At 43.9% G+C, this 15,308-nt stretch overlaps 1 protein-coding gene across 26 annotated transcripts in view; it reads right to left on the bottom strand.

The window, feature by feature from the left end:
* The window catches only part of nrxn3a (neurexin 3a), a 442,954-nt gene that overhangs the window by 338,681 nt on the left and 88,965 nt on the right, over window positions 1–15,308 (bottom strand). For all 26 annotated transcript variants that reach the window (XR_002955173.2, XR_002955175.2, XR_002955174.2 and 23 more), the window contains 2 exons: window positions 3,032–3,333; window positions 31–192 (listed from right to left, as the gene is read on the bottom strand). Coding sequence is in view for 22 of the 26 variants with exons in the window: in XM_024436833.2 (XP_024292601.1) it covers window positions 31–192; window positions 3,032–3,333 (464 nt within the window). In the remaining 4 variants the exon portion in view is untranslated. The remainder of the gene's footprint in view (window positions 1–30; window positions 193–3,031; window positions 3,334–15,308) is intronic.

Here is a 15,308-nt window from a genome sequence, read left to right as displayed (position 1 = left end):
ATGTAAATGTACATATTGCAGCAGTCTCACCTCTTTGAGGCAGCCCATGAAGTTGTTGCTGACAGGAGACCCAGGCAGGTCGGCGGTGCTGGGGCTTCCACCCACGTAGAAGAAGTCATCGGATCCCAGCATGGTGTAGTCCTCCTGGGTATACCCCGTGGTCGTCAGGATACCGTCAACTGATATCGTCACCTAGACAACGGGAAGAACCAGGAAGGAGAAAGTCCACTCATGACCATCTTGGGTTTTGGGGGAGAAAGGAGGGTACGGGGGTCAGGGTGTAGGCAGAGGTTTATGCTCTAACAGGGACTAGGTTTTTGTCTCGATATTGTGTCTTAGTAATGCTCGCTAGTGTAATGACTTCAAGTGTGTGGCCCAGTCCCACAACCTGGACCATGTCATTGGATTCATCTGTGTTTCTGTCATGTACGTCAACTCTTACGCTCAACCAGGGCAGATAAAGAAAATATTCCCACTGACATATTTTCTTTAACTTTGATGCAAGTTAGTAAATGAGGTTTCTTTGGGGATTTGGCATTTGGTTAGACTTGAAGGGTTAGTAGGATGCCAACAACACCAAGGATAAATTGATTGTGCTCGTTTTAGTTTGAGTTGATATCTGGATTGTGGAGACATTGACAAGCATGCAAAAAAAGGGATGTGCTGCTAATTCTACATATGAACGAGCCATGAGTATCATAGCCATGTTGTAGTTAGTTATTTTCTTAATTAACAAGATGAGTTGAGTGAATGGGGTGCTAACACAAAGCAAGGTCTAACCTCTAAGTCAGCTGGATGGAACATGCCAAAGCCCAATCACTACACAATCAGACCACACCAAAAGCCATGAGGGGGGGGGTTATCAAGGGAGGCGTAGCATCAGAATCGCCACTTCTATAAACATTCACCACACACAAACGACAGCGTGAATGGCAGGTGAGTTAAGTGTTAGTTAGGCAGGTTATTGGGAAAGCAAGGGATGAGGATAGTGTGAGATCGAAGGGAAGGATGGAGAAGTTTAGGCATGCCATGCGCCACTGTGTACTGGAAACAACTGTCAGAGCTCCCATTGGTGAACTTTTGGGTTTTCTTTCCTCTTTTTTTGTAGTTGTAGTTGTGGAAAGCTTCTGGCAGTTTGGTCGACAGTCATCGGCCAAAACATAGGGAATGCAAAGGAGGTTTTAGTCAAACAGTAAGCCCTAAAGAAAGACTTGATTTGGAGGGCTTTGGAATAGAGAGGAAGAAGTTGTAGAAAGGAAAGCAGAAGAGGAGAGAAGCTAGTGTGAGAAAAAGAAAGATGAACGATAGAATCAAATCATGAACGATGGAGGGAGAGAATCCAATATAAAGAAAGCCAAGAAATACCAACCCCATTTCCACATTTTTTTTGACAATGGTGTCTAGAATGAAGAGTCAAAGAAAAAGGAAGAGGGGAAGGAAGGAAGGAGCACACGGCAAACCCCAAAAAAAGGAAAATTGGAATGATATCTACCAGACAATGGAGTTTGTTTACCATAGCGTGTCCAATGCCTGATTGCTTTGAGGAAAAGGGGGAAGAAAGGAAATTAAATAGTGAACAGAGGGGTTGTTAATAAAAAATAAAAAATATAAAAAATTAATAAACAATGATGAAGAGTTAAGGTGTTGTTAGTACAATAGCTGGTTAGGCAACAGTTAGTAGGACAATGACTCATTCCATGAGTGGTTAGTTCTGATTTTCTACAAAAGCTTGTTCTCGGGGAAAAGAGAGAGAGAGAGAGAGAGAGAGAGAGAGGGTGATTGAGAGAGACAGAGAGAAAGAGAGAAATAATTAAGAAAAAATAAATCGAGAGATAAAGTGGGTATAAGAGAAAAAGGGAAATATTGTATGGCATCGAGCTCAATTTGAAATCCAGAGTATTCCATAGGTAGAGGGATGAACCTTGAGTTGACCTTGATGAAGTGATGACATAACATACATACTTACATAGAATATCAACCTGGTTTAGATTCCAAAGAGCTGCTCGACTTTCCCATGAGAAAATGCTCCTTTAAAAGAAACACCCTTCCCAGATTGCGTAATTAGCTGTATGGAATGTAACTAGCTAGACTTCATACAGCACCTTCACAAAGCATCCATTTCAGCTTTGAGCTTTCTCCTAAACTGAGTAGAGATCAGATTAAAAACACTACTAAAGTAGCAATATGAAAACGTTTCCAATGAAATGTCAGAGACAACATTTGGCATTATTGTATTTGACAAAAAATATAAATATAATTTGTAATATATTATTAGAACTGAAGGAAAACCATTACCACAATTCCTTACATAGTTTAAATCCTAGTCTATCTTTTGCCCCCTTGCCTAGAGCCAGAACCCTCCCTCCATCAACTCTCACTGAGGATGTGGAAGGGAACAGGACCTGGACTATTAGAATATTTTGTATTGTGGGTTTGTGGGCGATTTTACAGCTAAACAGAGATCAGTCTGGGGTAAACAGGAGTCGTCGTGGTTGGCTGAAGCTTCTCCCTGCCAGCACACACAATAAGACGTGAAGGAGGGAGAGGGGAGAGAGAGAGGATTGTAGGGGTGGAACGAAGAAACAGTGGACCCAAAGAAAATCAGACCGGAAATTGGTGTTCTTGGAATTCAGAAAATATGGAGAAAATGAATAGGGGAAAGTAGGTAAAAGTAGGCATGAAATAAACCACGTCTTTAGGAAATAGTAAGTCAATGGGATTAAAAATAGAGACAGTCTTGAAAAAAACTAAATTAAAAACAACTGTAAAAATTCTTGTGAATTCTCATTTATGACTCATCTTCTCATTTATGAAACGGACCAAAAAAACTACAAGAACAGGAGAATGTATAACGCATAAAAAAAACATTTGGGAACTGTTGAATCTATTTAAGACGAACAAAATATATGGGTCTTCTACCTATCCTACAGTATCAGTTGACCTGAATGTCCTGAATATATCTGCATGTTTGCACACGTTATGTGTCAGCACCACAGTGCTGTCCGCTCTCACCCTCCCTAGCCACTATTACCTGTCTCAGGTTGCGCGTGACCTTGACGTCGTGCCAGGTGTTGTCGTTGAACTTCCCGTTGACGGGCTCCACGATGGCCTCGAAGGCCCCTGACCCCAGGTTGATGACCAGGCTCACCGCCCCGTCCTTCAGGGCCAGGTTGACGTAGTCGGCCGACTTCCCCGTGTGGAGGATCAGGCCGTTGCGCTGCCACGTCTTGAAGGAGAGCGTGATCTCGTCGCTGCTGCTCTGGATGGGGTTCTGGGACAGGTCGTAGCAGAAGTACTCGGAGCCGCGGAACGTGGCCACGTTCTCCTCCCGTGCTGCAATGGAGAACAGACAGTGGAGAACAGGTGTTTAGAACCCAATGATAAATAGAAACCAAAGAGAAAAAGGAAAGAGAGGTTAGAACCTAATATAGAACGCACAACTGAGAACCGAGAGTATTATTATTTGAACGAAGACTCTCCAGATACCTAGGACATTTAACGATGTACTCAAGACACAGTAAAAGCACCACCAGCACACACTTAGGAAGGTACATGAAAAAGGACCATTACAGACACCAATAACACTGAGGAGATATGGGATAGACTGGGTCTCAGGGCAGTGTGACCATCAAATATAATTGGAGAGTGTCATGCACAGCTATTGTCAAACATCATCAGAAGCCTAATCTCACCACTTGAATTGGTATTTCTTATGAAATGGCAGGCCTGTTATGCTTTAAATTCGATAAAAGGTAGGAGAGAGAAAAGGAGCGAGAGGAGCGAGAGTGAGAGCGAGCAAGAGAGAGAGAGAGAGAGAGAGAGAGAGAGAGAGAGAGAGAAAGAATGTGAGAATGTGTGTGTGAGAGAGAAAGAGAGAGACTAGAGGAGAGAAGGCATCACTGCCTTTGCAGCTGAGAGAAAAAAAAAAGAAAGCGAGAGGGAAAGACAGAGGACAGAGAGAGATTGAGACAAAAGGAAAGAGAGACAGGACAGGAGAGAGTGAAGGGAGTGAAACGCGGCGATAAAGACAGAGGACAGAGCGAGAAGGAATAAAACAAAAGAAAAGAGAGAGAGAGTGAAAGGCTAGCGAGAATGAAAGAAATAGGGTAGGGAGGAGGGAAGAGAAGGGAAGGGGGGGGGGAGTGCAGTCGGGCACTTATCTGTGAGATCATCTTCAATTAGCTCTCTGTCTGCTAAGTGAAGTGAAGCTGGGGAGTGTGTGGGTTTAGCCAAGGCCAGGCGGAATTTATCAGAGCCAGCCCGTGCTTGCTGTCTCCGGCTCTGGGCTACAACATGTGCTCTGCATACTCAATAAGGCCCCGGTCGACACAAAATGGCTTCCGTCTTTCATCCTCTGAATACAGCGGCTACAGCGTCTTCAGGCCTCATTCCCTCAAAAGGAATCCATTCCACAGTGGAAAATGGCACTCTCACCTATGCATTGTGTGTGAGGTCTGGTAATATGAAGGCATAGCTCAGATCCAGAGCTGCTTAGGGCAGGTCCAGGAGAGAGTCCTTTGACCTCACCATAGGTTAACTATCAGGTTGAGCCAGAGTGAACCTTCACATTTACCTTAAGCACACGTTGCTGTATTAATTGGACCTGGTTCAACTATACCGTGCTGGGTTAAGCTTGAAGTTTGAGGACTGTCCACTGGTTCTAGTGTACTAGGCAAACTAAAACAAATGCAACTCGAGTCTCCAAAAGTATTTGATAAATGTATTTACCAGACGTCTGATGTGCACATTGGACGCTCTAACCGTATGGCCTTCTATGAATGTTGAAGCAGGGATGTTGACAAGAGAAAACCACTACATCATTGAGTTACAGTGGCATTCCTCCAGCTGTTACGCGGCAGCAAACTCTTCCAGTACTTATCTTAATTCACAGAGTAAATACACCATTGTGTTAGACATGGCACTTTGGCACACCGATTTGGCACCAAACAATAAACAACATCCATTATTAAAATGTACTCTCCTCGAGGCTACATCCAGTATCTTGTGATGGGTGCAGCAACACGCTAGTCTGGAGAAAAAGGGACGTTGTCACTTGCATTCAAATAATGTAGAAACATACACTTGCACAAGTTGGTTCAAAACTATTATATCAATGGTCCACCTGACTTAACCAATCACAAACTGATTAGCCAAGCAAACACTACCCACAACCCCCCGCCCATCTGATCTCCAGGTCGGCCAGGCAACCTGACATCACAGATACCACCGCACCTCCTATAACGCCTCTCCTGATAGGTTCCTGTGATCAATGATTCATTAACGCAGGTATTGTTTTAACTAAAGACTGGGCCAGACCAGATGTTAGAGCTCATCCATTACCTCCATACTGCTCAATACTTAATGAGCAGAGCAGGGGGGAACCACCCGAAGCTAAGAGGCTGTCTCCACTACTGAGAGGTAGGGAAGGGACAGAAAGACAGGGATACCAGCTTGGGTAATACACACTGAGGGAGATAAAGTCTGGGCTTATGTGAGACACAGTCTGGGGTTATGTAAGTGAGGGAGTTGAGTTGAGATAGTCTGGGGTTATGTGAGGGAGGGAGGTGAGTTGGAACATAGTCTGTGGTTATGTGAGGGAGGGAGGTGAGTTGGAACATAGTCTGGGGTTATGTGAGGGAGGGAGGTGAGTTGAGATAGTCTGGGGTTATGTAAGTGAGGGAGTTGAGTTGGAACATAGTCTGTGGTTATGTGAGGGAGGGAGGTGAGTTGGAACATAGTCTGGGGTTATGTGAGGGAGGGAGGTGAGTTGGAACATAGTCTGGGGTTATGTGAGGGAGGGAGGTGAGTTGAAACATAGTCTGGGGTTATGTGAGGGAGGGAGGTGAGTTGGAACATAGTCTGTGGTTATGTGAGGGAGGGAGTTGAGTTGGAACATAGTCTGTGGTTATGTGAGGGAGGGAGGTGAGTTGGAACATAGTCTGGGGTTATGTGAGGGAGGGAGGTGAGTTGGAACATAGTCTGGGGTTATGTGAGGGAGGGAGGTGAGTTGAGATAGTCTGGGGTTATGTAAGTGAGGGAGTTGAGTTGGAACATAGTCTGTGGTTATGTGAGGGAGGGAGGTGAGTTGGAACATAGTCTGGGGTTATGTAAGTGAGGGAGTTGAGTTGGAACATAGTCTGGGGTTATGTGAGGGAGGGAGTTGAGTTGGAACATAGTCTGTGGTTATGTGAGGGAGGGAGGTGAGTTGAAACATAGTCTGGGGTTATGTGAGGGAGGGAGGCATTGAAACATAGTCTGGGGTTATGTAAGGGGAGTTGAGTTGGAACATAGTCTGGGGTTATGTGAGGGAGGGAGTTGAGTTGGAACATAGTCTGTGGTTATGTGAGGGAGGGAGGTGAGTTGAAACATAGTCTGGGGTTATGTGAGGGAGGGAGGTGAGTTGAAACATAGTCTGGGGTTATGTGAGGGAGGGAGTTGAGTTGGAACATAGTCTGGGGTTATGTGAGGGAGGGAGGTGAGTTGGAACATAGTCTGGGGTTATGTAAGGGAGGGAGGTGAGTTGAGATAGTCTGGGGTTATGTAAGTGAGGGAGTTGAGTTGGAACATAGTCTGTGGTTATGTGAGGGAGGGAGGTGAGTTGGAACATAGTCTGGGGTTATGTAAGTGAGGGAGTTGAGTTGGAACATAGTCTGGGGTTATGTGAGGGAGGGAGGTGAGTTGGAACATAGTCTGGGGTTATGTAAGGGAGGGAGGTGAGTTGAGATAGTCTGGGGTTATGTAAGTGAGGGAGTTGAGTTGGAACATAGTCTGTGGTTATGTGAGGGAGGGAGGTGAGTTGGAACATAGTCTGGGGTTATGTGAGGGAGGGAGGTGAGTTGGAACATAGTCTGGGGTTATGTGAGAGAGGGAGGTGAGTTGAAACATAGTCTGGGGTTATGTGAGGGAGGGAGGCGAGTTGAAACATAGTCTGGGGTTATGTGAGAGAGGGAGGTGAGTTGAAACATAGTCTGGGGTTATGTGAGGGAGGGAGGCGAGTTGGAACATAGTCTGGGGTTATGTGAGAGAGGGAGGTGAGTTGAAACATAGTCTGGGGTTATGTGAGGGAGGGAGGCGAGTTGGAACATAGTCTGGGGTTATGTGAGAGAGGGAGGCGAGTTGGAACATAGTCTGGGGTTATGTGAGGGAGGGAGGTGTGCTGTACTGTAGAGATACATACTAGTTTAGGGAATACATTGCAGAATTTATTCGGACTAGGGAACACACTTTGATTTGGTTGGAAGAGGGAGGTTAATGGGGAACGAATATAAGCTTGTTTTAACGAGAGTGCATATATAACGAGAGGCCGTATCATCTCATGTTAGCTGTATGAGAGAGGAAGGACAAAGATATATTAGTCAGTCTGTAATAGAAAAAACCCACCACAGCTCAGATGACTTCCGCTCAGTTCAAAGAAAGTTTAGTTTAACTTTCAGAGTTTCTGTTCTTCTCCCCCAGGCTTAGTGGAATGAAGTGAACCCTCTCTCTAACTCAAACACCGCCCCCCCAGGCACCCCACCACCATCCTCCATCTCTCCCTGTCTCCCATCCACCTCTCCATGGCCCACTGCTGGCTAAACAAGCTTTGTCTGTGTGCATGGGTAATGTGAAACCATAGGGAAGCCAGGGGGACCACAGAGCTTTGCCAATAGGAGCTAAAAGGCAGGCAGGCAGACAGGCAGACAGACAGACATGGGTTAGACAGACAGACAGACAGACAGACAGACAGACAGACAGACAGACAGACAGACAGACAGACAGACAGACAGACAGACAGACAGACAGACAGACAGACAGACAGACAGACAGACAGACAGACAGACAGACAGACAGACAGACAGACAGACAGACAGACAGACAACACAATGGTAAAAATGAAGAGGTATGGATAAAACTATTAAGTATCAACTATCCAAGCTAGCTTTGGACCAATATTGTAATTTAACGTTTCAGTTCATATCCAATCAACATGCAGTTCCTTCGGAAAGCACTCAAACAATAAAAAACAGAAACAGAAATAGAAATACCTTATTTACATAAGTATTCAGACCTTTTGCTATGAGACTCGAAATTGAGCTCAGGTGCATCCTGCTTCCATTGATCATCCTTGAGATGTTTCTACAACTTGTTTGGAGTCCACCTGTGGTAAATGGAATTGATTGGACATGATCTGGAAAGGCACACACCTGTCTATAAAAGCCCACACAGTTCACACTGCATGTCAAAAACCAAACCATGAGGTCAAAGGAATTGTCCGTAGAGTTCCGAGACAGGATTATGTCGAGGCACAGATCTGGGGAAGGGTACCAAAACATTTCTGCAGCATTGAAGGTCCCCAACAACACAATAACCTCTATCATTCTTACATGGAAGAAGTTTGGAACCACCAAGACTCTTCATAGAGCTGGTTGCCCAGCCAAACTTCTTGGTCTTGGAGGTGACCAAGAACCCAATGGTCACTCCGACAGAGTTCACTCTGTGGAGATGGGAGAACCTTTTCAGAAGGACAACCATCACTGCAGCACTCCACCAATTAGGCCTTTATGGTAGACTGGCCAGACGGAAGCCACTCCTCAGTAAAAGGCACACGACAGCCCGCTTGGAGTTTGCCAAAAAGCACCTAGACTATCAGACCATGAGAAACAAGATTCTCTGGTCTGATGAAACCAAGATTGAACTCTTTGGCTTGAATGCCAAGCGACATGTCTGGAGGAAACCTGGCACCATCCCTACGGTGAAGCATGGTGGTGGCAGCATCATGCTGTGGGGATGTTTTCAGTGACAGGGACTGTGAGATGAGTCAGGTTCCAGGAAAAGATGAACGGAGCAAAGTACAGAGAGATCCTTGGTTAAAACTTGCTCCAGAGTGCTGAGGACCTCAGACTCGGGTGAAAGTTCACCTTCCAACAGAACAACACTAAGCACACAGCCAAGACAATGCAGGAGTGGTTTCAGGACAAGTCTATGAATGGCCTTGAGTGTCCCAGCCACAGTCCGGACTTGAACCCAATCTAACATCTCTGGAGAGACCTGAAAATAACTGTGCAGCAACACTCCCTATCCAACCTGACAGAGCTTGAGAGGATCTGAAGTGAAGAATGGGAGAAACTCCAAATACAGGTGTGCCAAGCTTTTAGCGTCCTCCTACCCAAGAAGACTCGAGGCTATAATCGATGCCAAAGGTGCTTCAACAAACTACTAAGTAAAGGGTCTGTCTAAAAACCTGTTTTTGCTTTGTCATTATGGGGTAGTGTGTGTAGATTGAGGGAAAATAACAATTGAATAAATTTTAGTCAAGGGGTCTGAATACTTTCCGAAGGCACCGTAGACACAAACACACGTGTAGTTTGTGAGCTAGGGGGCCATTTAACATTCCAAGATGGCGCAAGACCAGGAGGCTACACAGGAAGGACGGACTAAAGCCAAAATGCACCAGCAAGATAGAGATCGGGCTAGAGGTCCCCTGGCTTTTTAATAGCTATAACGATTGTACTGAAATATGGAATTAAGGAATAGGCCAAGAATATCTTAATAACTCATATGTATGGAGTGGAGGGTGCTTTATGGTGCAGTAATGATTTTTACAGTCTCCATAAGCCTTTCCTATATAACTCTAAGGGGGATGGATGAGACTGGATGAGACCTGGCAGGGGTCATACGGAAAAAGTGTCTGAGAAGAAGAACGGCAGAAGAAAGAAGTTATGGCTCCACTATATCTTGTCTGTTTTAGGGTGTGAGAACTGCACCGCCACCCGGTTGGGTAAGGCTTCTCAAAAATGTCTCCTAGATGCAAGTTGCATTTTGAAAAAAAGGCTCAGCTCCAACTTAACTTTGCTTTAACTTCAACCCTGATTGATTGAACTTGTTGATCAGGGAGTTCTCTGGGATGGATTCCCAAGTCTAAAACAGCTGATGGAACTAAAAACCCGTCCGTCTGTCTGTCGCCTCAAACCAGACAGGTCGACTCTTGACCCTCAAACACGGGATTTCTGCCTCACTGGATTAAAGAAAGTCGCGTAAAACCTTGCGAGTGTATCTAGAAGGGTCTACTGACTGACTAAAATGACAGCCCACCACAGACTGTGATAAATGACTACAATAGCCCTGATTAATTAATCATATGGATTGTTTTAAATAAAACATTAATGAAATGACTGGCTTCAGTGACACCGTAGTAATGGTTTTAGTTCAAAAAAGTGAATCTGTGATGAATAAGTCATTGCCCATAAATAATCTAGACACAAAATGATTTATGACAAATTCGCTGAATATTTCCCTGGATTAAGGCTCTTTGGTCAGAGCAGTAGCTATAAATCAGAGTTTAGAGCATCACTTTGTGCTGTTCTGTATCTATCTTCCTCTATCTTGCTGGTGAACTCATGGCTAGGGAGAGGGTTTGATTTAATGTACTGAGGAGCATCAGCGAGTAATATCCTATATCAGCATCTCTCTCCAATGACACTCTTCTTCTTCCTTTCTATCCCCCTGCTCTCGCTCCCTCTCTCTGTGCACATTCTTGAGTCTAGGGCCCTGCTGCATTTCTCGTTCCGCTCCAGTGACTCGCTCCTCCCCTCTGCACGTTTTAGCAAGCACCATTGGCTCTCCCTCCACGTCATTTTATACCTTTCTCTGCCTCTCTACCTTTCCCTCCCTATTCCCCTTACCTCCTTCTCCCATCACATCTCCCTTTTCCACTTCATTTTCCTGTTCCCTGCCTTCCTCCCCTTCCTTCATCAAGGTCTCTTGTGAAAAAGAGATTGTATCTCAATGAGACTAACCTGGATAAATAAAATCTTCCCCTCCACCTTTTCACTCTCCCGTGATCTCTTTCCTTCTCTCACAGCCTCCCTCCCTTAATTTCCTTGCCTCTCTGTAATACCAGGTGGACAGCTTGTGTGAAATTAACCTGGGGTTCCCTGTGAGAACAGCAGAAAACACAGGGGATCATTTCTCCCTGCATTAGCATAATTGACACACACACACACATACACACACACACACACACACACACACACACACACACACACACACACCCTCACATGAAGGTATAGGTTACACAATTTCTCTCTGTTCTCCCTCATACTGTATAACACAACACATCAAGAGACTTCACTGACCATAAGTGGCCTCATTGCGGACGTGTGTGTGTGTGTGTGTGTGTGTGTTCATTCCATCAACAGCCCACCGGTTCTAACAGAGTTTTACTGTTCACTATGAGTATTTTATCTATAACGATAGTTCAGGGATCGTGAGGGTGGTAAAATCAGACAATTTAAAAGAACCTCTCCGATGATGACTAGTACTGTGTGTGTGTGTGTGTGTGTGTGTGTGTGTGTGTGTGTGTGTGTGTGTGTGTGTGTGTGTGTGTGTGTGTGTGTGTGTGTGTGTGTGTGTGTGTGTGTGTGTGTGTGTGTTATTTTGCTCTTTATATCTTTCGCATTTGAATTCCAAGAAAGGTTTTGGAAAAATAATGGTTCAATAAAATGTTGTTGTTTCCTTCAACTGTAAGTACAGTTTTAAAGGGATAGTTCACCCAAATTACAAAATGAATGGTTTCCCTGCTTAGGTTTTATTTCCCTGGTCACTGTTTAAAATTCAGACTTTTGTGGCACAATCCAATGCAAGTCAATGTTATCCATATATTAGGATGTTGGTGCTTCATCTCCAAACCATCTATAAGTAACTTCATTGAGTTAGAAGCATTTTCTTTTGTTGATACTTTGGGATGATTTGGACAGGAAGCTCGAAAATGCCTCCTATTCTCTCCTTTCCTCTCCACCTGTATAGATTAGTCCTAAAAGCCTTTTCTCTCCAGGAAACCTCCAGATTGTTCATTAAGAGGAGCATATTTCATTGACAATGAGCCATGCTTAATTCAACAGGAGCATAGCTCATTTCATTCAGAAACAAAAATCGAAACAAAAATTCACAGGGTCTTCGTTTGAGCCAGATGTGCAGTTGAATTACCGTAATTCGAAAAGGTTAGATAAAAAGACACAGGAGCTGTACGTGTGTTGTGAATGGAGTTTTATTTTTTTTAATAACAAACGCAGGACCTGTGTATCAAAACAGTGTGGTGGGGAATCGTGAGATAATGTTGGCGCGAGCACACAAACGTAGTATTATAAAATACACCCACACCACACAAAATGCAACACACATGCACTTGCACAGAAACACACACCCCACACATTTTGTCGGAGGCGTTATCAGCAGGGTGGATCTGGCCTGAGACCAGGCGAAAGCGTCGAGGAATTCCAAGGTTGACCATCTGTCGGCCTTATTCAACACAGAGTGACACACAGAGACGGAGACAAGCAACAAGCCTAGGACCGGGCCCAGGCAGGTCCATTCATATTCAACAGAACAAACCCACTACAACATTACAACACTCCACTTTCTCTCTCTCTCTCACACACACACTCTCTGCCTCACCTGACAAGGACACCTTACGTGGAAACAGATTGCTTAGCAAATGGGGGAATGATTCATACGAGCTCGGTATTGTTAATCAGAATAAAAGTGTTATTCACAGAGGGCTGAAAATAAATGACGTAACATGCGGGATAGAGAGGACCAGAGGGAAAGATGGAATGAGAGAGAGAGAGAGAGAGGCGGGGGGAAGAAAAAGGGGGAGGATGAGAGAGAGAGAGAGCGGGGGAAGAAAAAGGGGAGGATGAGAGAGGGAGAGAAAAAAAGAGGAAAGAGAGAAGCTGATTGAGATATTTCCCTCTATAATCATGTGTAATGCCAATTCTCGACTCCCTCCCTACCAGTGGTGTATCAAATCAGGGCGTTCGCCCACGCTACCACAACATGCAGAAGTACTACGGGAAAAGCCTTCTGATGCATTCAAACTCAAAATGGTGTCTTTCTTTCCTCCATCCACATTAAGCTCCACTACGTCAGTATGGGCCACTTTGTTGCAAAAAGACAAGAAGACATGACAATCTGGGGAAGAGTACAGCCTCTCGAAGAAACAACGAGGATGTGGATTATCCATTTACGGCCCTCTCACTCCATCCCGCCCTCTGAAAATTGTTATTCCATTTTGTGGAAGCTGCGGGTGACTGTTTAAAGCCGTCTCTCCCGCCATCCACTGGAAGCAATTTCATACCCAGCTAATTTGAATTTGATAGCTCTTTTTGATCTCTGGCATTAGCTATATTTCATGAATTCTCTCATCTTTTCAATTACAGGTAACGTTAGGGCTGAGGTGCACAGAGAGAGAGAGAGAGAGAGAGAGAGAGAGGGTGACTACGGCCACCCCTGAAATCTGATCGGCCACCCCAGATAGGTCGCCTCTGAATATGTAGATCGTTTTGACCAAGACGCACACCGACAGAAAGACTCAATCTCACTGGAGAAAGAATCCGAGCGAATGAAACAGCGCCCCATCGGTCTGTGTAGTCCATGTATCTGATGCTGTCTGGCCAGAAACAATATATCATGTCATATTATTTTTGGCCAGACAGCATCAGATACATGGACTTAGATACCACGACAGAAGGGCGTTGTTTGCCTGGCACGGATGCTTCCTCTAGTGAAATACCGTAAAACTGAAATGAACAGCCAGGCATTTATTTGCTTAAATCACTGAACACAACAGGCGCTTATTAGAGACATGGTTCTATTTGAGCTAGGCGTCCATTTCCTTAATGCACACAGTTTTTGCTAATTTGCATAGTTAATTGTTTAATTCCAGCATTTGAATACATTTCTTAATTTCCTGCACTAATGTGTTATTATTTACACACTGTTTCACGTTTCTCTTGTCTTAGTATGCCTCAATTTCTTTAGTTTTTACTTTTCCTGACAGAATCATTATTCTCCTCTTTGACTGTGCATTTTTGGCAGTTCTGACTTTCACCAATAGAGGGCGCTCAGATTATTTTCTAGGGGTCTGTACTCTTGAAGTTGTTGACTGTTTTTGTGTTTGTCAGTTAGCTAGCAGTTCTCAGCTGTTAGCAGCCAATGGCCAGCAGTTTCTTAGTGGTGATAAAAACGGATGATTGCCATCATTTTTTTTTTAGTCATACACTAAATGATTCAATGTAACCAATCAAATATTAAGCCTTGTAAATAATTCAGTGTAATTCATAGTAACCTCACAGATACACACGAATGACAAAATCATTTCGTATTGTCTAGCTTCCCTTGACATTCATGAATACACGCCACTTTGTAGGCTTAATGTTATCACACAAATGGTGTTTGTAATTGACGTCCCTTTCCATTCAAACAGCACAGGTGCACAGTGCTGGATTTATTTTGAAGCAGACGAAAGTGCACAGGTGACCTACTTAGCCTACTTTTTGAAGTGATTTATTTGATAATCAGATGAAAACATCATGACTGGTTGTGTGCAAGACACATTAAAATGTTAAATGATATGTCTTAAAGCCAATAAAAGCAATTCATGCAGACGCATGCACACATTGTAGGTCCTGTCGAAAGAAAATTGACCCCCGAATGTCACGGTATAATTTGCACTCTCGATGGCCGTTTCAAGTGAATTTAATGCTGTATGCTAATACCCTTATATAAAATCCTGACCTTGAATGCAAACACTAACACCTTTTGGAATTTATTTATGATTTATTTGAAAAGGGAAATATACAAAACCTGAAGCATTAAATGCACTGAACTGTCATAATTATATTGAACAAATTAGATTAAAGTGGCAATCAGCAGTAGAAACAATAACAAAGTATTCTCTCTGCCCCTGTTTTGGTAAAAAGCTGAGGGATGGGGCTGGGGAACTGTAACCTCTGTAGATGCAAGGACTAATCATTCAAATGCTAGTTTTAACTTCCATATACCCACCTCTCTATTTGAGGCCCAGCTCATTGCCTTATTTTACAGTAATACAGTCACACTGCATGTCCCAAAAAAGTATTTATAAATGAATACCAGAAAAACAAAAAAAGGTTAAATTGCCCACATATAAATGATTTTACATGAACTAGCTCAGAACATGACACACAACATGTATTCTGGGGTGCAGATGCTTCTTTTGCTTGTGGGAGGAGATTATATCCCACACAAAGGAGTGATTACATGGTAGAATGAGCTCCATATTAAAACATGATCACCTTTCACCAGAGCTCAGGTGGGAACAATCATGGCTAGATGTTACTGCAATTATACCAATTACAAAATTGAGGCGAAGGACATATCTAGCCCGACTAGTAGCAAATCATTTGCATTTGATAAAAGAGTTTTCGGGCCTCAGCACTCAGAGAGCAAGAGAAATGCGCTATTTTCAATATATGCCAATACATAGGCCTACAGAATTTTGTGCATTTTAG

This window comes from Oncorhynchus tshawytscha, linkage group LG11, assembly GCF_018296145.1.
Source record: "Oncorhynchus tshawytscha isolate Ot180627B linkage group LG11, Otsh_v2.0, whole genome shotgun sequence".
In the NCBI taxonomy this organism is placed as follows: domain Eukaryota; kingdom Metazoa; phylum Chordata; class Actinopteri; order Salmoniformes; family Salmonidae; genus Oncorhynchus; species Oncorhynchus tshawytscha.
Note: the sequence above shows the minus strand (reverse complement) of the source record. Positions and strands in the feature narration are given on the sequence as shown.